Source organism: Amblyraja radiata, chromosome 45, assembly GCF_010909765.2.
Source record: "Amblyraja radiata isolate CabotCenter1 chromosome 45, sAmbRad1.1.pri, whole genome shotgun sequence".
NCBI classification, from domain to species: Eukaryota; Metazoa; Chordata; class Chondrichthyes; order Rajiformes; family Rajidae; genus Amblyraja; species Amblyraja radiata.
The window spans coordinates 12,106,304-12,131,818 of record NC_046000.1 but is presented as its reverse complement, the minus strand read 5'-3'; the positions used below and the strand labels follow the sequence as shown (position 1 = coordinate 12,131,818).

The 25,515-nt window shown below is 48.7% G+C and overlaps 1 protein-coding gene across 1 annotated transcript in view; it reads right to left on the bottom strand.

The window, feature by feature from the left end:
* Positions 1–2,937: 2,937 nt before the first annotated feature.
* frmd8 (FERM domain containing 8) overlaps positions 2,938–25,515 on the bottom strand; it is a 48,367-nt gene continuing 25,789 nt past the window's right edge. The window contains exons 7-11 of the mRNA XM_033015158.1: positions 25,144–25,362; positions 24,543–24,666; positions 21,644–21,793; positions 10,137–10,326; positions 2,938–4,683 (exon numbers count right to left, since the gene is read on the bottom strand). Coding sequence (XP_032871049.1) covers positions 4,565–4,683; positions 10,137–10,326; positions 21,644–21,793; positions 24,543–24,666; positions 25,144–25,362 — 802 coding nt within the window. The 3' untranslated portion in view covers positions 2,938–4,564. The remainder of the gene's footprint in view (positions 4,684–10,136; positions 10,327–21,643; positions 21,794–24,542; positions 24,667–25,143; positions 25,363–25,515) is intronic.

The window sequence follows — 25,515 nt, the reverse complement described above, 5'->3', positions numbered from 1 at the left end:
GCTCCTCAAACATTCATTATCTCCGGGATCATTCCCGTAAACCTCCTCTGGACTCTATTCAACACCAGCGCACCTCTCCTCATCGCGAAATATTCGATGTTTTTGTCCTGAAAGCTCACTTTGAAAATGAACACAAGGACGCAGTCAGGAGCAGGCCTCATTTAGTCACTCATGCCTGCTCCGCCATCCACAGACTATCTTTTACCTTCAGCACCACTTTCCTGCACCGATTGAGAGCAAAGCAAGAGATTTTTAAAAGAAATTTGACTTTTATTTTGCAGTTTCAGGAGTGCGTTGCATTTGGTTCAACAACCGTCAAGCTTTCTCGTTACCCATGCGGCTTTCAACCTTATAATTGCCGAGCTCTACCCCAGTGCCAATTTACTTTGGAAAATTACGTAATAATATAAATGCAATTATGTTGCTAAATCCGTCTTCAAAGCTGATCTTTCAAAAGCAACTTTTACACAGCTATGAGTCAATACCTCCATATACAGCTGGGTGTCAGCATTAGTTTGGTAATTACATAAAACATGCTGCGGTTTTACGATACTAAAGGCGCTGGCTATCAAGTTATTGCAGCGTGTGTGACTAAATAGGTAACAATGGGAATATTGCTAAATTCAAGTTTTCTGCCAAATTTCTCTTACTGTTTTGGGATTATCAATCTTTCCTTCATGGTCTAGTATTGTTTATTAGTGTCAGGTACCAAGGTACGTATTACCTATAACAAGAGGGAGTCAAATATAGGAGCAAAGAGGTCCTTCTGCAGTTGTACAGGGCCCTAGTGAGACCACACCTGGAGTATTGTGTGCAGTTTTGGTCCCCTAGTTTGAGGAAGGACATTCTTGCTATTGAGGGAGTGCAGCGTAGGTTTACAAGGTTAATCCCCGGGATGGCGGGACTGTCATATGCTGAGAGAATGGGGCGGCTGGGCTTGTACACTCTGGAGTTTCTCTGCCTCAGAGGGCGGTGGAGGCAGGTTCTCTGGATGCTTTCAAGAGAGAGCTAGATATGGCTATTTCACGTCAAGGTTCGTTATGGCCTGGAACTAGAAACATAGAAAATAGGTGCAGGAGTAGGCCATTCGGCCCATCGAGCCTGCACCGCCATTCAATGTGATCATGGCTGATCATCCAACTCAGTATCCTGTGCCTGCCTTCTCTCCATACCCCCTGATCCCTTTAGCCACAAGGGCCACATCTAACTCCCTCTTAAATATAGCCAATGAACTGTGGCCTCAACTACTATCCGTGGCAGAGAATTCCAGAAGCTGATTTCACATCAAAAAGCAGGTGAATACGGGATTTGGAAAGGGAAGAGGAGAGAGATATGGTGGAGGATTAAGGAGTACCATGATACTGCTACCTCTTGGTTAGAGTCCCACCTCCGGGGCCATGTGGAGTGTTGCAATTTCTCCCTCTGACCGTATAGGATTCCCCTGCAAACTCGGATTTCCTCTCAACGTCAATCACAATGATACTTCATTAACCAAGTATGTTTCCCAACGTACGAGGAATTTCATTTGCCTCTTCAGCACCTGGAAGAGTTGCTGGAGTGGGGTCAATGGTCTGCTGAAAATCTCCGGCATCATTGACTGACGTTTATCAGGATCGCTGAAAGATTTTGAACATTTCAAAATCCAGCTGCGACAAAAAAAAAACGTTGCGACACTTGAGGAGACGCCACGACTGTTTTGGTGACCTGATGCGTCAGTCAATGATGTTCCCGGCAGTCAACGGAAAAAAAAAAAATCGCCCTTAAGTGGTGAAAAACAATCTAGAAAGAGTTTTTTTGACCACGTGAAAGAGATCAAAGGAGAGCGGGAGAGGACCGAGGGATTTGTTTAAGAAGGAACTGCAGATGCTGGAAAAATCGAAGGTAGACAAAAAGGCTGGAGAAACTCAGCTGGAGCAGCAGCAGCAGCAGCAGCTATGGAGCGAAGGAAATAGGCGACATTTCGGGCCGAAAACCCTTCTTCAGACTGAGGGATTGTTTTGTTAGGATCTGATATGAACCAATGGACCAAATGACAGTCTGAGTCGTAATAATAATAATAATGGATGGGATTTATATAGCGCCTTTCTAATACTCAAGGCGCTTTATATCGAATTATTCATTCACTCCTCAGTCACACTCGGTGGTGGTAAGCTACTTCTGTAGCCACAGCTGCCCTGGGGCAGACTGATGGAAGCGTGGCTGCCAATCTGCGCCTACGGCCCCTCCGACCACCACCAATCACTCACACACATTCACACACAGGCAAAGGTGGGTGAAGTGTCTTGCCCAAGGACACAACGACAGTATGCACTCCAAGCGGGATTCGAACCGGCTACCTTCCGGTTGCAAGCCGAACACTTAGCCCATTGTGCCATCTGTCGTCCCAATAGATATATAAGCAAACAATGACCATGCCTAGATACACAAACATGCTGGAGAAACTCAGCGGGTGCAGCAGCATCTATGGAGCGAAGGAGTTTGGCAACGTTTCGGGCCGAATTTCGGCCCGAAACGTTGCCTATCTCCTTCGGTCCATAGATGCTGCTGCACCCGCTGAGTTTCTCCAACATTTTTGTGTACCTTCGATTTTACATAGAAAATAGGTGCAGGAGTAGGCCATTCGGCCCTTCGAGCCTGCACCGCCGTTCAATATGATCGTGGCTGATCATCCAACTCAGTGTCCTGTACCTGCCTTCTCTCCATACCCCCTGATCCCTTCAGCCACATCTAACTCCCTCTTAAATATAGCCAATGAACTGTGGCCTCAACTACCTTCTGTGGCAGAGAATTCCGCAGATTCACCACTCATTTTCCAGCATCTGCAGTTCCTTCTTAATGACCATGCCTACGACAGTCCAAATGATCCACAAACTTGTTTCCATCACAACTTTTGGCAGGGAGCAAGAAAGAAAAAACAACTCAAAAGCGCTGTAAGAAAAAAGTGTTTTTGTTTTTTTTAATTCACATTAGTAGAAAGAAATTTGAATATTGCAAACCTGTGAAACACGTGCATTGACAATTAGTGGGAACAACCCCCCCCCCCCAAAAAAAATAATTCATTTGTACACAGCAGATTAAACCACTTGAAAATAGAACAGTAATCTCCTAAACAGACTATGATTCTGGAATCCGTTACCTTATATAGTGCATTCAGAAATGGACACTGCACCCAGCAGTGTTCTTTGGATTAATTTCAGTGCAGCCCAGAACTTCCGTCTTACAATTTGTTTTCCAGGGGAAGAGATATTACGTATTCATCGGAGCACCACAGCTCCCTACGCACACACAGTTTAAAAGCAATGAAAGTAGTCTATTAGGAATGTAATACATCTTTTATTGCTACTGAAACAATACCGTCCCAGATTTGATTCAACTCTTTCAGCCTGTAACGTTAGCTTTCCAAGCTGTTGGCGTGTCATTAAATAGAAGCAGGTGTCGCAGATCTGTCCTCTACGCCATTCTAAGGACACTAATTCTTTTTTTGCTGTTGACAGTGAGGGTTTGCCAACAGTTAGAAGGAAGTGGGAAGGAAGGGGGCAGCCATTTGCAAGTGGGATTGCAGCTGGGAATGCTGGAGGGTGGATCTTTGCTGGGGATCCATGCGAACGTCGACACAAATCGGACCCAAACCCGCTCAACAAGATCGCTTGCGACACACCCTGGGCTGAGGGGAAGGTGGAAAATTCAAAAATCAGGAATGTAGCGAAGTGTTTGAGCTCGGACTAGAAGCCGTCTCTTCACGCCGACAGCGCTGGAGCCAAGCTTCTGTTCCCCCTCATCTCCCCCTGCACTTGTAGGCATTCAGGAGGGAGAATTTAAAAAAAATGAAATGCATTAAAAAAGGCACCGAGACGTGAACTAAACCGTGATGCTGGACATCAGTAGCAGCAAGGATAAGGCAAGTACCAGGTCCTAATGACCGCACAAATGTGAAAAAAGGCTCTTTCTCCAGAGGCCAACACGCATATATCATTGATTCAGTTTAAATCCCCTGTTATTTCAAAAAAATTGTGATTCCCACTCTCTCCCCAACTTCCCCCCCCCCCCAAACTCTTCATTGCATCCACATGGCAAAAATTGCTCGTCCCACAGTCAGAGCGATGGACTTTGAGATCGTGTGGAAGGATTATCCCAAGTGCATCTCTACATATGAAACCTGTAGTCAGGGCAGGACAGGACAGTGAGGAGAGTTGGATTTCCGCCAGAAATGTAAAGGACCACAAATTGTGCAGGGAACCACTGCACTTCATAAATCATTACGTATCTACAACTCCATTCATTCTCTTCTTAAATAATAGATTATATATTATACATACGGCAATTTGTGTTTAAACGATTCCTAGACTCCAGGTACAATACTGGGTAATGGGGGATCGTCACATCGTGTGGCACCTGGCTTCAGAAACTCCTGGAGATGGATTTACAGCACCTCTTTGAAATACCAAGTGAATTTTGGCTGTTGGCACAATTTCTTGCTTCAATTCCTCCTCCCCCCCCCCCCCCCCCCAGCTCGTCAGCCCTTGTTTTCATTTCCCAGTAGAGCGTCCATTTCCAGTCGGCCGCCTCAGCCCTGCTCCAGCGTCTCCGCGACGGCCACAGTACTGTACGAGGCCGGGCCCTGCGACACCTGCCTTGTGAAGAACGAGGCGGCTCTCTTGGGTTTCACCCGCTTGATTTCTTTGCCTGGAAGATGGAGAATATATTCAAAAGGGCGCACATTTTACAGAGGAGATACCAAAGGAAGTACAGAGTGAAGTGAACCAATCATTTGGTAGACACAAAATAACTCAGCGGGTGAGGCAGCGTCTCTGGAGAGAAGGAATGGGCGACGTTTCAGGTCGGGACTTCGGATTGAAGAAGGGTCTCGACCCATTCCTTCTCTCCAGAGATGCTGCCTCACCCGCTGAGTTACTCTAGCACTGTGTCCTTTTGTGTGTTAGCAAGCATCTGCAGTTTCTTCTTTCTAGGGGGTTTAGGCAAGGGGGAGGTGCAGCGATACCTGGGTCACCTTGTACACCGGTCACTGAAAGTTGGCGTGCAGGTACAGCAGGCAGTGAAGAAAGCTAATGGAATGTTGGCCTTCATAACAAGAGGATTTCAGTATAGGAGTAAAGAGGTTCTTCTGCAGTTGTACAGGGCTCTGGTGAGACCACATCTGGAGTATTGTGTACAATTTTGGTCTCCTAATTTGAGGAAGGACATCCTTGTGATTGAGGCAGTGCAGCGTAGGTTCACGAGATTGATCCCTGGGACGGCGGGACTGTCATAAGAGGAAAGATTGAAAAGACTAGGCTTGTATTCACTGCACTGAAGGATGAGGGGGGGGGATCTTATAGAAACATATAAAATTATAAAAGGACTGGTCAAGCTAGATGCAGGAAAAATGTTCCCAATGTTGGCCGAGTCCAGAACCAGGGGCCACACACACAGTCTTAGAATAAAGGGGAGGCCATTTAAGACTGAGGTGAGGAAAAGCTTTTTCACCCAGAGAGTTGTGAATTTGTGGAATTCCCTGCCACAGAGGGCAATGGAGGCCAAATCACTGGATGGATTTAAGAGAGAGTTAGATAGAGCTCTAGGGGCTAGTGGAATCAAGGTATATGGGGAGAAGGCAGGCACGGGTTATTAGAAACATGGAAAATAGGTGCAGGAGGAGGCCATTCGGCCTTTCGAGCCAGCACCGCCATTCATTGTGATCATGGCTGATCGTCCCCTATCAATAACCCGTGCCTGCCTTCTCCCCATATCCCTTGACTCCAATGTTGATAGGGGACGATCAGCCATGATCACAATGAATGCGGTGCTGGCTCGAAGGGCCGAATGGCCTCGTCCTGCACCTATTTTCTATGTTTCTATGTTACACGATAGATGGACAGCTGGGGATTCAGCAAATGAGTCAGGGTTAAGGTTCCAGCACAGGAAATGAGTAACACTATCACTGAACGCCTGTGGAAGCGCAGAGTGTTCCATAGAGCATATCCTTTTCCACACTTAGATCTCAGATCTCGAGCCAATGCAATTACACAGGACACATCTTGGAGGTGGGATATGACCTGCAGGAGTGCTTTTGAACTAGATCAAGATGCTGCAAGATTCAGGGGAGGGGAATTGCCTCTTTAACATCATGCAGCAATAGTAAATGTCACCGTGCAGGGGCAAGCAAGCTTGGTGCGAGTCGCAGGGATGCACAAACATCGTGTCAGTGGGCTCCGCTAGAGGACCGTGAGAGCCATGATTGGGATGTTAGTGATTAATGAGCTTCTGCTATCCCAAGATTGCACTCGCAATCTTACTAGTTCTAGACATCAGGGACAGGCCGGCACCCGCGGCCAATTCCGAAATGGGTGTTGCAACAGCGATGTGGGGCTGAGGTCACGCTGGCTTCAATTAGCAAACATCTTTAGTGCTGAAGGTAGACTGAAGTGCTGGAGAAACTCAGCTGGTGCGGCAGCATCTATGGAGTGAAGGAAATAGGCAACGTTTCGGGCCAGAACCCTTCTTCAGACATTTCGTGCTGAAGCCATCTCCAGAATTTTTTAATTTACAGATAGTTCAAGTTCAAGTTCAAGTTCAAGTATCAGAGATATTTGAGTTATTTGAAGGTAGACAAAAATGCTGGAGTAACTCAGCGGGTGAGGCAGCATCTATGGAGTGAAGGAATAGGTGACGTTTTGGGTCGAGTCCCTTCTTCTCGAAGGAATAGGCGACGTTTCGGGTCGAGACCCTTCCGGGTCTCGACCCGAAACGTCACCTATTCCTTCGCTCCATAGATGCTTTTCCCATTGAGAGTAGGGAAGATTCAAACAAGAGGACATGACTTCAGAATTAAGGGACAGAAGTTTAGGGGTAACATGAGGGGGAACTTCTTTACTCAGAGAGTGGTAGCTGTGTGGAATGAGCTTCCAGTGGAAGTGGTGGAGGCAGGTTCGATTTTATCATTTAAAAATAAATTGGATAGGTATATGGATGGGAAAGGAATGGAGGGTTATGGTCTGAGTGCAGGTAGATGGGACTAGGGGAGAATAAGTGTTCGGCACGGACTTGTAGGGCCGAGATGGCCTGTTTCCGTGCTGTAATTGTTATATGCTTGGGACGACAGATGGCACAATGGGCTAAGTGTTCGGCTGGCAACCGGAAGGTAGCCGGTTCGAATCCCGCTTGGAGTGCATACTGTCGTTGTGTCCTTGGGCAAGACACTTCACCCACCTTTGCCTGTGTGCGAATGTGTGTGAATGTGTGTGAGTGATTGGTGGTGGTCGGAGGGGCCGTAGGCGCAGATTGGCAGCCACGCTTCCGTCAGTCTGCCCCAGGGCAGCTGTGGCTACAGAAGTAGCTCACCACCACCGAGTGTGACTGAGGAGTGAATGAATAATGCGATGTAAAGCGCCTTGAGTATTAGAAAGGCGCTATATAAATCCCATCCATTATTATTATTATTATGCTTATATATAACTCCGCCTCACCCGCTGAGTTTCTCCAGCGTTTTTGTCTACCTTCAATTTTTCCAGCATCTGCGGCTCTTTCTTACACATTTGAGTTATTTGTGATATTCCTCAGCCAAAGCAGTCTGATTTAAACTGTTGTCCCCCGATTCACGAGTTCAGACTACAATCCAATTCCATTCTCCCACAGTCCTGGAGTCCAGAGCTTTCGCTGCACTTGGCTAATAATTGACTTATTTTATTCAGAATAGTGAATCATTACCTATTCTTCTCCGATTCCATTGTTTCTTATAGATTTATGCAAACTAGGGGGGGTTAAATGTCCTGGAATGCTGGCAGACCACTTGGTCTGTACAGCATTATGAACGAACGAGTGGCACCCCCTTGTGTCGGGAGACGGTATGGCAGAAACATAGACAATCGGTGCAGGAGTAGAGGCCATTCAGCCCTTCGAGCCTGCACCGCCATTCAATATGATCATGGCTGATCATCCAACTCAGTATCCTGTACCTGCCTTCTCTCCATACCCCCTGATCCCTTTAGCCACAAGGGCCACATCTAACTCCCTCTTAAATATAGCCAATGAACTGTGGCCTCAACTACCTTCTGTGGCAGAGAGTTCCAGAGATTCACCACTCTCTGTGTGAAAAATGTTTTTCTCATCTCGGTCCTAAAAGACTTTCCCCTTCTAAGGCAGGAACGGGGTACTGATTAGGGATGATCAGCCATGATCACATTGAATGGCGGTGCTGGCTCGAAGGGTGAATGGCCTACTCCTGCACCTATTGTCTATTGGGACATGCAGAGGCAGGTCACCTGGAGTATTGTGTGCAGATTTGGTCCCCTAATTTGAGGAAGGACATTCTTGCTATTGAGGGAGTGCAGCGTAGGTTTACAAGGTTAATTCCCAGGATGGCGGGACTGTCATATGCTGAGAGAATGGAGCGGCTGGGCTTGTATACTCTGGAGTTTAGAAGGATGAGAGGGTATCTCATTGAAACATATAAGATTGTTAAGGGCTTGGACACGCTAGAGGCAGGAAACATGTTCCCGATGTTGGGGGAGTCCAGAACCAGGGGTCACACACAGTTTATGAATAAGGGGTCGGCCATTTAGAACGGAGGCGAGGAAACACTTTTTCTCACAGAGAGTTGTGAGTCTGTGGAATTCTCTGCCTCAGAGGGCGGTGGAGGCCGGTTCTCTGGATGCTTTCAAGAGAGAGCTAGATAGGGCTCTTAAAGATAGCGGAGTCAGGGGATATGGGAAACATAGAAAATAGGTGCAGGAGTAGAGGCCATTCGGCCCTTCGCGCCTGCACCGCCATTCAATATGATCATGGCTGATCATCCCACTCAGTATCCTGTACCTGCCTTCTCTCCATACCCCCTGATCCCTTTAGCCACAAGGGCCACATCTAACTCCCTCTTAAATATAGCCAATGAACTGTGGCCTCAACTGTGGCAGAGAATTCCACAGACTCACCACTCTCAGTGAGAAATTTTTTTTTTCCCTTCTCATCTCGGTCCTTAAAGACTTCCCCCTTTATCCTTAAACTGTGAGCCCTTGTTCTGGACTTCCCCAACATCGGGAACAATCTTCCTGCATCTAGCCTGTCACTCGAGCGCACACTGCAATTCGTGGCTTCTCGGGGAAACATCCTGAAGTGCGCAGGGGGGGGGGGGGGGGACACTGGAGCACCCCAGGTGTCCCTCCACGGGGAGGATATGGAGGTAGAGCTGCTGCCTTGCAACGCCAGAGGCCCGGGTTCGATCCCGACTACGGGTGCTGTCCGCGTGGAGTTTACGCGACCCCCCCTGTGACTGCGTGGGTTTTCTTCGGGCGCTCCGGTTGCCTCCCACATTCCAACGTTGTACAGATGTGTAGGCTAACTGGCTTTGGTAAAATTGTAAATTGCCCCTATTGAGTATGGGGTGATCGCTGGCCGGCGCGGACTTGATGGGCCGAAGGGACTGTTTCCATGCTGTAGTGCGAAGGTAAAGTCTAAAGAAAGAAACTCTGCAAGGAAGAGTCTACTAGGGCTTTGGAAAGGAAATTAGAATCGCACAAGGACAAGTAATATCCAGGCTTATGGAATAGAATAGCCAAGGAACTGCCATGGACTGAGTTGTTAGTTCAGAGGTACATCGCAGAAACAGGCCCTTCGGCCCACCGAGTCCGTGCCGACCAGCGATCCCTATCCCACATACACTAGGGACAATTCACTATTATACTAATCCAATTAACCTGCAAACCGGCATGTCTTTGGAGCGTGAGAGGAAACCGGAGATCCCGGAGAAAACCCACGCGGGTCACGGGGAGAACGTACAAACTCCGCACAAACTCCCGCCCCCGTGGTCGGGATCGAACCAGAGTCTCCGGCGCTGCAAGGCAGCAACCGCTGTGCCACCGTGCCGACTCGATGGCCCAAAGAGACCCGCTTCTACTTTGCATCAATTCAGTGATTCACACTGTACTGATGCCTGATCGAGATGAACCGAAGACTACTAATCAACACACGGATGGCAAATCAGTTCACATCTTGTAGGCCACCTACGGGGTGGGAGATTGCAACCTTCACGTGGTCCGCCCTGTTTCGACAAATGCAATCAACCCGGCGTGCACAATCAAATAGAACAAGATGTCCGACAACTTTAGGCTGTGCGCGCCATATGCAAGAAGAAGAAGGCCACCTACCCTCCTCCACATAGTCAATGGTCAAGAGCTGGTGAATCTGGTTGCACACCACGCTGTTCTGCCGCTTCAGTTTGCCGCGCTTCTCCTTTGGCCGTGGCGGCTTGGCAACGACAGCGTCCTGCGCTGGCGGCGTCTCTGCGGCACCGTTGAAGTCGATGCAGTACTCGATCATCCCGCTCATCAGCTCTGCCTGTGTACACAAACGCTGGCATTAGCCTCAATCTGCCGCGCCCTCGCCCCAGAATCGGAAGTGCTGTTGCCGAATGGTCGAACAACCAAGCAAAGAACACAGAGCAGAGATCTAGAGACGTGGGTTCAAATCCCACCATTGCAGTTGGCCGCCGGCACCAGCACCTCACTTAGTGCTTAAGATTCATCCCCAGAATCAGAGTGTTTGTGGAATCAATGCTAAAGGTGTCATTAAGGCTTGGTGCATGGAGAGGTGTACTACCATTAAAAGCCCTGTCCCACGGTACGAGTTCATTCCAAGAGCTCTCCTGAGTTAAAAAAACAAAACGAACTCGTGGTAAGCACGTAGAATGAACGTAGCGGTTACGTCGGAGCTCGGGGACGTCTCTTAGCGGCTCGTAACGCTAACGACAGGTACTCGGGAAGACTGACTAATGGCAGGTAAGCTCAGGAAGACTGGTGAAGATTTTTCGAAAACATGTTGAAAAATGTCCACGAGAGCCCCGAGTACCGACGAGCGGCCATTACCGTAAATCTCCGAGTTCGAATCAGGGTAAAGTCGGGGAGAACTCTTGAATTAACTCGTACAGTGGGACAGGGCTTTTAGTGCTGGCGGGCCAGAGCCCTGGCTTGTACCCACTGCTGAGGGAGAAAGCTGGTACAAATCCAGCAACAAATCACCCACGGCTCAGGATGGATGCAATCTTCGGCCAAACGGAGCTGCCACGGTGTTAACGGGGATCAGTGACTTGGATTGTTTTCGCAGGTCGCCAGAGTCTGCGGGAAGATCTGATAATCATATCGACTTACGAGAGACATAGATAGGGAAGACAGTTCGATACTTTTCCCCCAAAATCAAATACTAGAGGGCATAACTTTAAGATGTGTCGGGCAAGATTTTTTTTGTTTTTTTTTTTGCACAGAGGGCGGTGGGAGCCTGGAATGCACGGCCTGGGGTTGCGGATGACGTAGATATGTTAGTAGTATTTAAAATAACTTTTGGATAGGCATGTGAATATGCAGGGATTGGAGGGATATGAATAGACAATAGGTGCAGGAGTAGGCCATTCAGCCCTTCTAGCCAGCACCGCCATTCAATGTGATCATGGCTGATCATCCACAATAGACAATAGGCGCAGGAGTAGGCCATTCGGCCCTTCGAGCCAGCACCGCCATTCAAGGTGAACATGGCTGATCATCCCCAATCAGTACCCCGTTCCTGCCTTCTCCCCATATCCCCTGACTCCGCTATCTTTAAGAGCCCTATCTAGCTCTCTCTTGAAAGCATCCAGAGAACCGGCCTCCACCGCCCTCAGAGGTGGAGAATTCCACAGACTCCCAACTCTGTGAGAAAAAGTGTTTCCTCGTCTCCGTTCTAAATGGCGTACAGGATACTGAGTTGGATGATCAGCCATGATCATATTGAATGGCGGTGCAGGCTCGAAGGGCCGAATGGCCTACTCCTGCACCTATTTTCTATGTTTCTATGTTACCCCTTATTCTTAAACTGTGTGGCCCCTGGTTCTGGACTCCCCCAACATCGGGAACATGTTTCCTGCCTCTAGCGTGTCCAAACCCTTAATAATCTTAAATGTTCCAATAAGATGCCCTCTCATCCTTCTAAACTCCAGTTATGGGTTATGTGCTGGTAGATAAGTGATGGCCATGTTTGTCACAGACATTGTGGGCTGACGGACCTGTTCTTGTGCTATACTGTACCATGTTCTATGACAAGTGGCCCGCAGCTCGGAAAAGACAGTGCTGGCTCCACTTGTCGGCAGTTCTGCCTGAATTCCACCAGCTCCCTCAACACCTCACGAATACAATAACAACTGTCCCCCCCCCCCCCCTTTGTATAGCTGCCCAACCAGGGATTTCTCCATGGTAACAAGCCCAACAATGGTTGCTGGCTTTGAGGCCGACCCTGGAACGCCGCCAGGACAACAAGCCCATGGCCAGGTTCAGAACTCTGCACTGAGATCAACTTTATACAAGAGGCACCAGTTGTCGGTGCCACTTTACCGCCTTACTTCCGACACACTTGCGCCGAATCCAAGATGTGCTTCTGTTCAGTAATACTTTTATTGAACTGTGTGGGAAAGAGAATTTCACTCTACCTCGGTACAGGTGACTAAAAAAAAAAGTGCCATTGAGGCAGCCACAATGTGAAAGGGAAACAGACATCAGCATCCAACGTAAGCGGTGACAACCAGGGCTGTGGAATCCGAGTCGGCGTTGTCGGATCGAGCAATAATGGTGCTGCTGCAGTCGGAGTCGGTAAAACAGTCCCTACTCCGACCTCTCATCCTTCTAAACTCCAGAGTGTACAAGCCCAGCTGCTCCATTCTCTCAGCATATGACAGTCCCGCCATCCCGGGAATTAACCTTGTAAACCTACGCTGAGCTCCCTCAATAGCAAGAATGTCCTTCCTCAAATTAGGGGACCAAAACTGCACACAATACTTCAGGTGTGGTCTCACTAGAGCCCTGTACAACTGCAGAAGGGCCTCTTTGCTCCTATATTCAATTCCTCTTGTTATAAAGTATAAAGGAACGTACAAACTCTTGTTGCAGACAAGCATACGTGGTCAGGATCAAACCCGGGACCCTGGTGGTGTATTGCCCCTGTCCCACTTAGGAAACCTGAACGGAAACCTCTGGAGACTTTGCGCCCCACCCAAGGTTTCCGTGTGGTTCCCGGAGGTTGCAGGTGGTTGCAGGTAGTGGAAGCAGGTAGGGAGACTGACAAAAACCTCCGGGAACCGCACGGAAACCTTGGGAGGGGCGCAAAGTCTCCAGAGGATTCCGTTCAGGTTTCCCAAGTGGGACAGGGGCATAAGGCAGCAACTCTAACCTCTGCGCCTCCGAGCCGCCACCAAGCAGCTCCTTTGAGCCGGAAATGAACCAGCGACCCAAGGATGACCATGTTTCCACTACAGTCCTCAATACATGGGAGTGCCCCCAGAAACAGTCGACATCACCTGCTGACCAGGCTTCCCACTCAAGTTCTGCATTTCACCACCACATCGATGCACCCCACCCAACATCAGGCCTCCGAGACTGCCTCTCCACAACAAATCATACGGGCATAGGAGCAGAACCAGATCACTCAGCCCATCCAGTCCACTTGGCTATTCAATCACGGCTGATCTATCTTTCCCTCTCAACCGCATTCTCCTGCCTTCTCCCCATAACCCCCGATAAGGCAGTTGCAGCATGGGACCCATACACAAATAAAAACATTTCTTCCATCGAACGTGTCCAAAGACAGGCAGCTCGATTTGTTACTAACACCTATGAGAGAGAAGCGAGTGTCACCAAACTTCTGAATTCTCTGGGGTGGAAGGAACCCTCTCCAAGACAGACAGACGTGAAGCTCACCGTTTGACCTGTTTTTACAAAATGTTAAATGGTCAGCTCGACATAGATTACAAGACCTACACCAAACCCAAACCAATTAGGAGCAGGCGAGGGCATTCGACCCAATTTGTGATCCCAGCGACCAAGACAGATGTGTACAGCAATTCGTTCTTCCCCCGCACAATTAAAGCATGGAATAATCTCCACCCAACTATAGTTACCCAACCAGATGCAACTAAATTTAAAGTAGCTCTTTCTTCCCAATAACCCTTTCTGGCTTAAGCCCTCCCTTCACCACCTCCAGTTTAAATTCCATTTGGAATATTTTGGAGGACCAAGAAACCAAGAACCAAGATACTCGTACTAATCAAGAATCCATCACTTTCTGCTTTAAAGATGTGGGCAATACTAGAAAGCAAGGACTTGCTGAACAGCAAGTGTGCTAGTACCTAGAAGTCTTCAGACTGTAGGACTAAGAGCGCCATAACCAATTCCAGGTACTTGTGTGGTTGAATTTTAATGAGCTAGTACCATAATAATAATAATAATAATAATAATGGATGGGATTTATATAGCACCTTTCTAATACTCAAGGCGCTTTACATCGCATTATTCATTCACTCCTCAGTCACACTCGGTGGTGGTAAGCTACTTCTGTAGCCACAGCTGCCCTGGGGCAGACTGACGGAAGCGTGGCTGCCAATCTGCGCCTACGGCCCCTCCGACCACCACCAATCACTCACACACATTCACACACATTCACACACAGGCAAAGGTGGGTGAAGTGTCTTGCCCAAGGACACAACGACAGTATGCACTCCAAGCGGGATTCGAACCGGCTACCTTCCGGTCGCCAGCCGAACACTTAGCCCATTGTGCCATCTGTCGTCCCATCATAACTAGTTTAACAGCTTTCTGGCTCAATGCGCTTCAGCGAAAGAAGAGAGAGCAACAAAAACCTTGTTGACTTTTAACTGTTAGTTTGGTTTGGAGATACAGTGCAGAAACAGGCCCTTCGGCCCATCTAGTCCGCGTCGACCAGCGAGCCCAATACACTAACACTCTAACGGGCCTGCCCCACTGTACGAGGTAACTGTACGAGTTCTCCCAAGTTTCCTCTGATTCGAACTCGTAGAATTACAGTAATAGCCGCTCGTAGGTACTCGGGGCTCTCATGGACATTTTTCAACCTTCACGAGCTTACCGCGTTTCCCGAGTACCTGCCGTTAGCGTTACGAGCCGCTAAGAGACATCCACGAGCTCCGACGTACCTGCCACGTACATTCTACGTACTTACCATGAGATTGATTTTTTTTTTAACTGGGGAGCGCTCTTGGGTAAACTTGTATAGTGGGACAGGCCCTTAACACTCTAACACACACACACCAATTTACAATTATACCAAGTATTAACCTGCGAACCTGTATGTCTTTGGAGTGTGGGAGAAAACCAGAGCTCCTAGAGAAAACGCACGAAGATCACGGGGACAACGCACAATCTCCGTACAGACAGCGCCCGTGGTCAGAACGAACCCGGGTCTCTAGCGCTGTCAGGCAGCAACTCTACCGCTGCCCCACCGTACCGTCCTCCCGTGCCTTTCAGTTCAAGGGCAATAAACGCTGGAGGGGTAGGGGGAGAGGTGGAAGAGGGACAGAGGGGTAGGGGGAAGGGGGCGGAGGGAGAGAGGGAAGGGGGTGGGGTAGAGGGGGAAGGGGGCGGAGGGAGAGAGGGAAGGGGGTGGGGTAGAGAGGGAAGGGGGGTGGGGGAGTGAGGGATGGGGGGTGGCAGGAGGAGAGGGAGAGGGAGATGGAGAGGGGGAGGAGAGAGGGGTGGGGGAGGGGAGGAGAGGGGAGGGGGAGGGGGAGGGGGGAGATGGGGTACCACCATGAGGTACCACCTCCAGTTTAAATTCCATTTGGAATATTTTGGAGGACTAAGAAACCAAGAAACCAAGAAACGCTCCCTTTCCGAGGACACATCCTCACCCGGCTGCACCTGGAGAAGGAGCGCATGGCCCCACTGGCTCTCCAGAAGCCTTCCACCATCATTGAGCACCACAGGCTGGGAGTACATCGCGGACAAGTGTGGCAGTGTTTTAATATTCTGTAAATATTCTGTTGGAAACGTTCATATCGTAAATATGTAAATAAACTTTTTTTGAAAAAGAGCAATAAACGCTGGTCTTGTCAATACCACTGAATGAAGAAAGCAAAATGGCCATAGCTCCAGTTGCCTGCACTGTTCAATGGCCAAGCAATGAATGGCGGCGGCCTGACCCACCGTGGGTCCTTGCAGCCTAACGTGCTTGGCACAAAATCTCAACCCAGGAGGAATCTTCTAGCAATCCAAATTATTTAAGAATAATGAGCAAGTAGAACGGAGACGTGGAAACACTTTTTCTCACAGAGAGTGGTGAGTCTGTGGAATTCTGTGGAGGCCGGTTCTCTGGATGCTTTCAAGAGAGAGCTAGATAGGGCTCTTAAAGATAGCGGAGTCAGGGGATATGAGGAGAAGGCAGGAACGGGATACTGATTGTGGATGATCAGCCATGATCACATTGAATGGTGGTGCTGGCTCGAAGGGCCAAATGGCCTACTCCTGCACCTATTGCCTATTGTCTAATCCAGACCCAAGTATTTTTCCCCCCTGTTCTTCGTCCAGGAGAGAGTGTGAGGTTGTGCCCCCTTATTTTATCTACACCGACGGCAGCACCAACTAGTAACCAAACCCGGGTGACCTGGATGATCGCTGAACACCTACGCTCAGTCTGTCTTGGCCGATGCGATATCCCGCTTGCCAAACGTTTTAACTCCCCTTCCCATTCCCACACTGCCCTTTCTGTTCTGGGCCTCCTCCGCTATCAGAGGGAGGTTGCACACAAATTGGAGGAACAGCACCTCATATTTTGGTTGGGCAGCATACAACCCAGCGGTATGAATTCTGTACATTCTATAATTTACAGAAAAGTTTCTGTGAATTCTGTAATTCTACATTTGATTTCTCTAACTTCAAATAAACTCTGCATCCACCCCCCCCTCTCTCTCTCTCTCTCTCTCTCTCTCTCTCTCTTTCTACGTCCCTCCCCCACCCCAGTCCTCTTGCTAGTTTCACTGTTTGTACCCTTTCATCATCACCTCTTCCACAGCTGAAGAACATTGTGAGCTCCACCCTGCCCGACTCATCGGTGCCAGCTCTGATATGTTCTGTACCTCTTCATTCTCTCTCCCATGACTCAGTCTGAAGAAGCTTCGATGCCCAGAACGTCACCTATTCCATTTCTCCAGAGATGCTGCCTGACCCGCTGAGTTACGCCAGCATTTTCTGTCTATCCAGAGCTATCCTAGCCCGGGGTGGGGAACCTTTTCATGTTGGAATGCCACATTAAGTTAGCTGTCATCTAATAAGGCCACATCCAAGATACTTCAATCAGATATACTTCAAAATGTACATTATTTTGTTAAAATAACCCTCATGACTTAAAGCCCTGTCCCACGGTACGAGTTCATTCAAGAGCTCTCCCGAGTTTAAAAAAAATCAAACTCGTGGTAAGCACGGAGAATGAACGTAGCGGGTACGTCGGAGCTCGGGGACGTCTCTTAGCGGCTCGTAACGCTAACGGCAGGTACCGGGGAAGACTCGCTAACGGCAGGTAAGCACGGGAAGACTCGTTAAGACTTTTCAACAAGAAGAAAAATGTCCACGAGAGCCCCGAGTACCGACGAGTGGCCATTACCTTAAGTCTCCGAGTTCGAATCAGGGCAAAAACTCGGGAGAGCTCTTGGAATGAACTCGTACCGTGGGACAGGGCTAATAGTCTGAAGAAGGGTCTGAAACCAGTCTGAAGAAGGGTTTCGACCCAAAACGTTGCCTATTTTCTTCGCTCCATAGATGCTGCCTCACCCGCTGAGTTTCTCCAGCATTTTTGTCTACCTTCGATTTTCCAGCATCTGCAGTTCCTTCTTAAACACTAAACCTCATGACTTGCTAATGTTTTAATTGTGGCCGTCATTCGGGGAGGATTATTTCATTGAATCTTCTTTTACTCCTTGGTGTTTTAAATACGTTCATTTTAAGATTAAAATTAAAATAATAAGACGAAAAAAAAACATATTAATAAAAATAAAAGGATTTGTTCTACAAAATTTGGATTCATGCAAAAGGCCACACCTAATGGTCTAGAAGGCCTTAAGGCCAAAGGTTCCCCACCCCTGTCCTAGCCAGTTTGGCACTCATATCACTTGCCATAACTCCAACCGAAGCACTTGATAATTGCAGGCAATTATGTACTATTTTCTGGTCTGTCTAGGTAGTTAAACAACGTGGGAAGAAAAACCTGAAACTTCACCCTCAGTCAATGGCCCACATATTTTAAAATAATTACTGGCTTAATTTTCCCAGTTAGCTTTTGAGAGTAGTCACCTGCAATTATTCTCTGACAGGTCCATTATTCTTTCACAGCCGCTCCCTGAAGCAAAAGCCTTCGGTTCTTTTGAAGAACAAAAATAACACAAAAGGCTGGGAACTCAAAATGGAGACAATGTGCTGAGAACCTGTGGCAGGTCCACGGTGATGGTATAATACTTGTTAACAAAAGGAGCTGCATGAATAGTGAATGACTAGATGGAATATTTATTGCATTTCCTTCAAATACTCATGTTTCTCCCAGGAGCAGTCTGGTTCAAACAGCTTGGACGTTACCCACAGCGTATCTTAGAAACAAGCAAATTTGGCCCATGTGCTCTATGCTAATATTTCAATAGACAATAGGTGCAGGAGTAGGCCATTCAGCCCATTGAGCCAGCACCGCCATTCGATGGCTGATCATCCCCGTTCCTGCCTTCTCCCCATAACCCCCGAATCCGCCATCTTTAAGAGCCCTATCTAGCTCTCTCTTGAAAGCATCCAGAGAACCGGCCTCCACCGCCCTCTGAGGCAGAGAATTCCCCAGACTCACAACTCTCTGTGAGAAAAAGTGTTTCCTCGTCTCCGTTCTAAATGGCTTACCCCTTATTCTTAAACTGTGTGGCCCCTGGTTCTGGACTCCCCCAACATCGGGAACATGTTTTCTGTGTCTAGCCTGTTCATCTGTGCTTTCCCATCACCATACATTTTTGTGTGTTTATCCACTTTCTTCAATTGTACCTCTGATGCCTGGTCCCACCACTCCATGAACTACTTTGCACTTGTTTACTGGCAGGCATCGATGAACCATCTCGAAGACGTGATCGGGCAGCTGCAGTAGAACGCCTCAATGCGGACACAGACCCGCGTCATCCGTCGCACAATCACCGACATGCCAAGAAACGCCTGAAGAGTCGGAACTAGAGCCAACAGTGCCAGGCACCAAAACCAAACAACAGACGGCACCTGGACACCACCTGCGCCAGGACTCCACCTGCGCCTGGACACCACCTGCGCCTGGACGCCACCTGCGCCTGGACGCCACCTGCGCCTGGACGCCACCTGCGCCAGGACACCACCTGCGCCTGGACACCACCTGCGCCAGGACACCACCTGCGCCAGGACACCAACTGCGCCAGGACACCACCTGCGCCTGGACGCCACCTGCGCCAGGACACCACCTGCGCCTGGACACCACCTGCGCCAGGACACCACCTGCGCCAGGACACCAACTGCGCCAGGACACCACCTGCGCCTGGACACCACCTGCGCCAGGACACCACCTGCGCCTGGACACCACCTGCGCCAGGACACCACCTGCGCCAGGACACCAACTGCGCCTGGACACCACCTGCGCCTGGACACCAACTGCGCCTGGACACCACCTGCGCCTGGACACCACCTGCGCCTGGACACCACCTGCGCCTGGACACCACCTGCGCCTGGACACCACCTGCGCCTGGACACCACCTGCCTTTTACTACCTGGAAAGCCCTAAGCCGTCTCCGCACTGGAATGGGACGTTGCGGACTCAACCTGAAGCAGTGGGCCCTCTCGGACTCTGATAAGTGCAACTGCGGAGAGTTACAGACAACAGCCCACCGACTGACTTGCGGCGGAGAGGCACGCATAACGGACGATCTCCGCAGAGGCCCAGACGTGGCGCTGGCTGCGGCAAAGCGATGGCAGAACGCCGTCTGACACACGAGCGAACTTTGCCCACAGGCTTCATCCAAGGGTGAACACAAAAGCTCCATGCCACTGGCTACCCGATTGTTCTTAAATGGTCAATGAAAACAGACTATTCACAACCTACCCCAACTACCGTCTAAGTCCAGGAGTCATCATCAGTGGATCCACATGCTCCATATCGCGACATATTTGAGTGCCTATCTAAAAGCCTCTTGAACACCACAAATGTATATACCCACAACCCTGGCAGCACGTTCCAGGCACCTATCCGTATATGTTAAATAAAACACCCCTTCACTTTCCTCTTCGAAACTCAAAGCTATACCCTCTGGTATTTGACACGTCCACCCTGGTGAAAAAGTTTGGTCCACAAATTAGACCAGTCAGTGGGCAGGTGCTATAGACCTGCACGGGAAGGTAGACGCTCGCGCCCCCACGAGTCTCGGGCAGATGGGGCTTGTCAGCCTGGGAAGGCAGTCCATCTAGGAGAGGGAAAACTCTGATTTGAAACCTCCATTGTCTTGTGGCCAGTGCTATCCAGTCATGGAAAAGGCTCCTGGAGTAAACCTCAAGAAAATCCGGAGTCGGAGCCCCTAAGGCAGTTCATCGTTGTCTACAACCTCGCTCTGGCAGCTCCTGCGACGGTGCTGGTGCCAAACTGTAACGGCCCTGCTGCCCCACTGGATAGATCAGCGACGTGGAGAGGGGGGACGTGCTGCATGGGCAACAGCCTGTCCTCCATATGACATCGCCCAGGCTTGCATCCGACCAGGATGCATCACCCATGGTCAGTCATGACCGAGAGGGGCCTACTAGTATGTAAAAACATACAAGTCCCACAGTCATCAGAATTTTTTCTTCTCCAAAATAAATTGAAACAGTGACAATCTTATTACTTATACACTGGCTGTGCATCAATGATTGCGCAGAATACTTTGAGCCCAGAATAAAGGGCCTGTCCCACTTTTTTCGGCTACTTGCCGGCACCCGTTATAGTCATAGAAACATAGACAATAGGTGCAGGAGGAGGCCATTCGGCCCTTCGAGCCAACACCGCCATTCATTGTGATCATGGCTGATCGTCCCCTATCAATAACCCGTGCCTGCCTTCTCCCTATATCCCTTGACTCCACTAGCCCCTAGAGCTCTATCTAACTCTCTCTTAAATCCATCCAGTGACTCGGCCTCCACTGCCCTCTGTGGCAGGGAATTCCACAAATTCACAACTCTCTGGGTGAAAAAGTTTTTTCTCATCATCTCAGTCTTAAATGACCTCCCCTTTATTCTAAGACTGTGTGGCCCCTGGTTCTGGACTCGCCCAACATTGGGAACATTTTTCCTGCATCTAGCTTGTCCAGTCCTGTTGTAATTTTATATGTTTCTATAAGATCTCCCCTCATCCTTCTAAAACTGCTGTGAATACAAGCCTAGTCTTTTCAATCTTTCCTCATATGACAGTCCCGCCATCCCAGGGATCAATAGTTGGAGCAGGTCGCCGAAAATTTGCAACATGTTGAAAATCCAGTGGGGATCAGAAAAAGGTGCGACTCTTTGGGCGACTAATTGCGATCACACAGGCGTCGCCCTGCGACACCCGTGTGATCACGAGTAGTCGCCCAAAGAGTCGTACCTTTTTCAGGTCGCCGCTAGATTTCAACATGCTGAAATTTTTCGTCAACCTGCTGCAATTATGACGGGTGCCGGCAAGTCGGCGAAAAAATTCCCGTAAGTGGGACAGGCCCTTAAACATTTGGACCCAAGGCTTACTGTTTAAGAGAAAACAAATAAGACGGCAAAAAAAAAAATCTGAAAATTATTCATCGTCTACAAAAGCTACTGCATTTTAAATGAGAATCTCATGGTACCTGTTTAGAATATATCTTCAGAAGCTTGTTCACAACAGCTCCCCCCTCCTCTCCATCGAATTCCAGCCACAAGATGTCATCAGTGTCTTCGTCCTCAGAGGAGGTATATTCCCAGGAGAGCTCATGATAGCACAGAGCCAACAGCACACACTGAGGGAAGAAGGCAGAGTCAACAGGATTGAATTGATACGCAGATTATCCCAAAATCAACTCCAGAAAGATCAAAGGCCCTTTTCTCCTCCTCTCTCCTTCAATGTTGGCCAGGATTAGTTTGATTAGCCCCTAGGTCTCTCCCGCAGTGCATCAGCCCAGTGGACAATGATGGAGCCGCATTGGACCACCAAGACCAAACAACTACACCTTCGACCCAGGAGTGGACTTCCACAGATCACTGTGTGGGGACCAGGGTCACCAAATGAAACCCTTCCCCCTCTGTGTGAAAGAGGAGTGCGTAACTCGGCAAGCATCAGGCTAAATTTCAGCTGATTTCAACCCAGTATTTTAGTCAAAGGAACAGGAAGCCATGCTCCCTTAAGCAGCTTTCGCTCGTTCAAACGAGTCTAGTTAAGCAGGGTAGACAACAATGCTGGAGAAACTCAGTGGGTGAGGCAGCATCCATGGAGAGAAGGAATAGGCGACGGTTCGAGTCGAGACCATTCTTCAGTCTCGGCCTTTCGGGTTGAGACCCTTCTTCAGACTCAATGTAGTTGAGCAGGGTAATGCCAACCCTCTTGAATGGTCAATGGAGGTGGAGGGGGCCCACCTGTAAATTATTGCTTCCACAACTCTCCCTCCCACACACGTTATACTGACTGCATGTGAAGCCCACATTACACTAATAAGTTATTTCCCCAATGTGGGGTGGCACAGTAACACAGTGGTAGAGTTGCTGCCTTACAGCGCCAGAGACCCGGGTTCAATCCCCACTATGGTTGGCGTCTGTACAGGATTATTAATTGGCTTCTGTAAATTCACCCTAGCGTGTGGGATAGAACGATCTTACGGGTGATCGCTGGTCGGCACGGACTTGGTGGGCCGAAGGGCCTGTTTCCATGCTATATTACAAAACTAAACCAATCGTACAGCCTTCTCCAGGGCAGCTCCCAGGCTCTGGAACTCCCTCCCCCAACTGATCCGCAATTCCGTGTCCCTCACCATCTTCCAGTCCCGCCTCAAGACCCATCTCTTCACCTCTGCCTATCCTTAGCCCCACGTCCCCGTCCCTTTTCATCTGTGCATTAATTGCCTCATACTGTGTTTTGTATTGAATTCTGTCTTTACTTTGTGTACTAGTCATGTCTCTACTATTTATTTCATTCCCCTTACATGTTTTTCCTCTACATGCTCAATTTTTGTAAGGTGTCCTTGAGACTCTTGAAAGGCGCCCATAAATAAAATGTATTATTATTATTATTGTCGCCTCGCTCTATCCTTCACAGGTCCTGAATCAGGCTGTTGATTTGCCAATCGATTGGTACAAAATGTTGCATCTTAGAGGCTGGGATCTGGGACGCTGCTCCTCAGAAAGATCGCTTATAAGCCATATTTTTTATCAAGTTCGCAACAAGTTATCAAGTTCGCTGGGACTGCCTTGGTTAGATTCCTCCCCACTACCCAAAAGCAAAGATTATCGAGCAGAGCAAGATGCGCCACTCTGCGAAAAAAGCGTAGTATGACATGGGTATGACATGACGCCATTTTAATGAGCTGCAATTTACAATATTATTAATAACACTTACAATAATATTAACTAAATATGTGAAGTGATCGATGCTACATAACACACTCTTCCCTACAACACTGATTACACCCAAGATGATAGAGGGGATCAACCTTTGGAACGGATTACACCAAAGATACTAGAGGAGCATTGCCCGCTGCCTCGGGAGCGCAGACGCTTGAGGCTCTCCCGCCGGGGGGACCGACCGAGAATCAGTCCTGGATCAACTCAGGAGTGGAGGAAACGGCCTCTTCCCCCACAGATACTAGAGGAGCCTCTAGTATCTTTGCTTTTCCCTGGGACCTGATGTAAGAGCAGATTGTATAACTGTGGAGTCCGTCCCCGCCACCAAAGATGTCGCGTTTGGCTTACACAAATGGCGGCCGTGACGTCCCGTTACGTACTACACGTCTGTCCATTGGATTTCGGAGGAGTGGTCTATCTTGCTCTGCTCTATAATCTTTGACCAACAGGATGTTTTCATGATAGAACGTTCACAATTTCCTTCAGTCTCTCAAAATGAACTTGTATTTGAGCTCCTTCCAAAAACTTTATGCAGTTGGAAAGCACCATAAAACCCAAAGGCAAAATTGAGTGCGGGAAGGTTCTATTTTGCCGCAGAAAAATAATATTACCAGCAGTATTGAATTTTTCAGTGGAAACAAGGAACAGCAGATAGGTGCAGGAGTAGGCCATTCGGCCCTTCGAGCCTGCACCGCCATTCAATATGATCATGGCTGATCATCCAACTCAGTATCCTGTACCTGCCTTCTCTCCATTCCCCCTGATCCCTTTAGCCACAAGGGCCACATCTAACTCCCTCTTAAATATAGCCAATGAACTGTGGCCTCAACTACCTTCTGTGGCAGAGAATTCCACAGATTCAGCACTCTCTGTGTGAAAAATGTTTTTCTCATCTCGTTCCTCCTTATCCTTAAACTGTGTGGCCCCTTGTTCTGGACTTCCCCAACATCGGGAACAATCTTCCTGCATCTAGCCTGTCCAACCCCTTAAGAATTTTGTAAGTTTCTATAAGATCCCCCCCTCAATCTTCTAAATTCTAGCGAGTACAAGCCGAGTCTATCCAGTCTTTCCTCATATGAAAGTCCTGACATCCCAGGTGGCTTACAAAATTTTATATGGAGTAATTCAGCAGGTAGTGGACAACATGAATGATACCTTTTCTTTACTGTCCATGACAGACACACCATCGAGGCTGATCGCTATCGTTACAGGTTTGCGTCCATTCCGCTGGAGAAAACTCTGAACGGGTTTGTCAATCTGGCCGGTGAACATTGCAGAGCTAAAAGCAAAGAGGTAAAGGAGTGAGGGGGCACGGAGCAACAGAAAGGAACACATTCACAGGTGACGTTTCAGGTCTTCAGGCTGAGAATCAGGGCAGAGGGTTAAGGGCAATTTTCTCGTTCATGGGAAAAGTGAATCTGTTGCCGACTCAACTCCTGGTCAGTAAATACCACTTTCAGACAAATGTTACTTTTGCAAGGTGGTATTAAGGTACCTACTTGGGAGAATATGAGACTGGGAACATAGTCTCAAACAACACCACTACAATTAGCATCACGGCCTACCTACCACCTCGTGACGACTATGCTACGAGTACGAGTCAAGGGCAAACTCAGCAGAGGTCGTGAAAGTGGGACAGGCCCTTTGCTCCGATCTGGTTCTAGACTCTCCCACTAATGGAATCATCCTCTTCACATCCACTCAGTTCATTATTCGGTAAGTTTCAATGAGGTCCCCCACCCCCTTATCCTCTTACCCGTAATAAAGCAGTACGTGACACTTCTGTAGATACTGGTGGTAGAGCAGCTTCAGTGCCTCGGTCTCCTCACATGCAGCAGCCTCCACCAGCTGCCTGAAGGACTCGAGCAGCATCTCTTCATAGCTGTGTTGCTTGGCTCCTCGCGATCGGAAGGCCGCCAACAGCCCGCCGTGCTTCTTGCACAGGTGCGCGGGGAGCAGAGTTTCAATTTTCCCCCTGAAAACAGGTTTCAAGTCAAGCCCAGTCTATTCGTCACATACACATACGAGATGTGCAGTGAAATGAAAAGTGGCAATGCTCGCGGACTTTGTGCAAAAAAAAAAACAAAAAAACAACTACAAACAGAATGGAACAGAATCACATATTCTT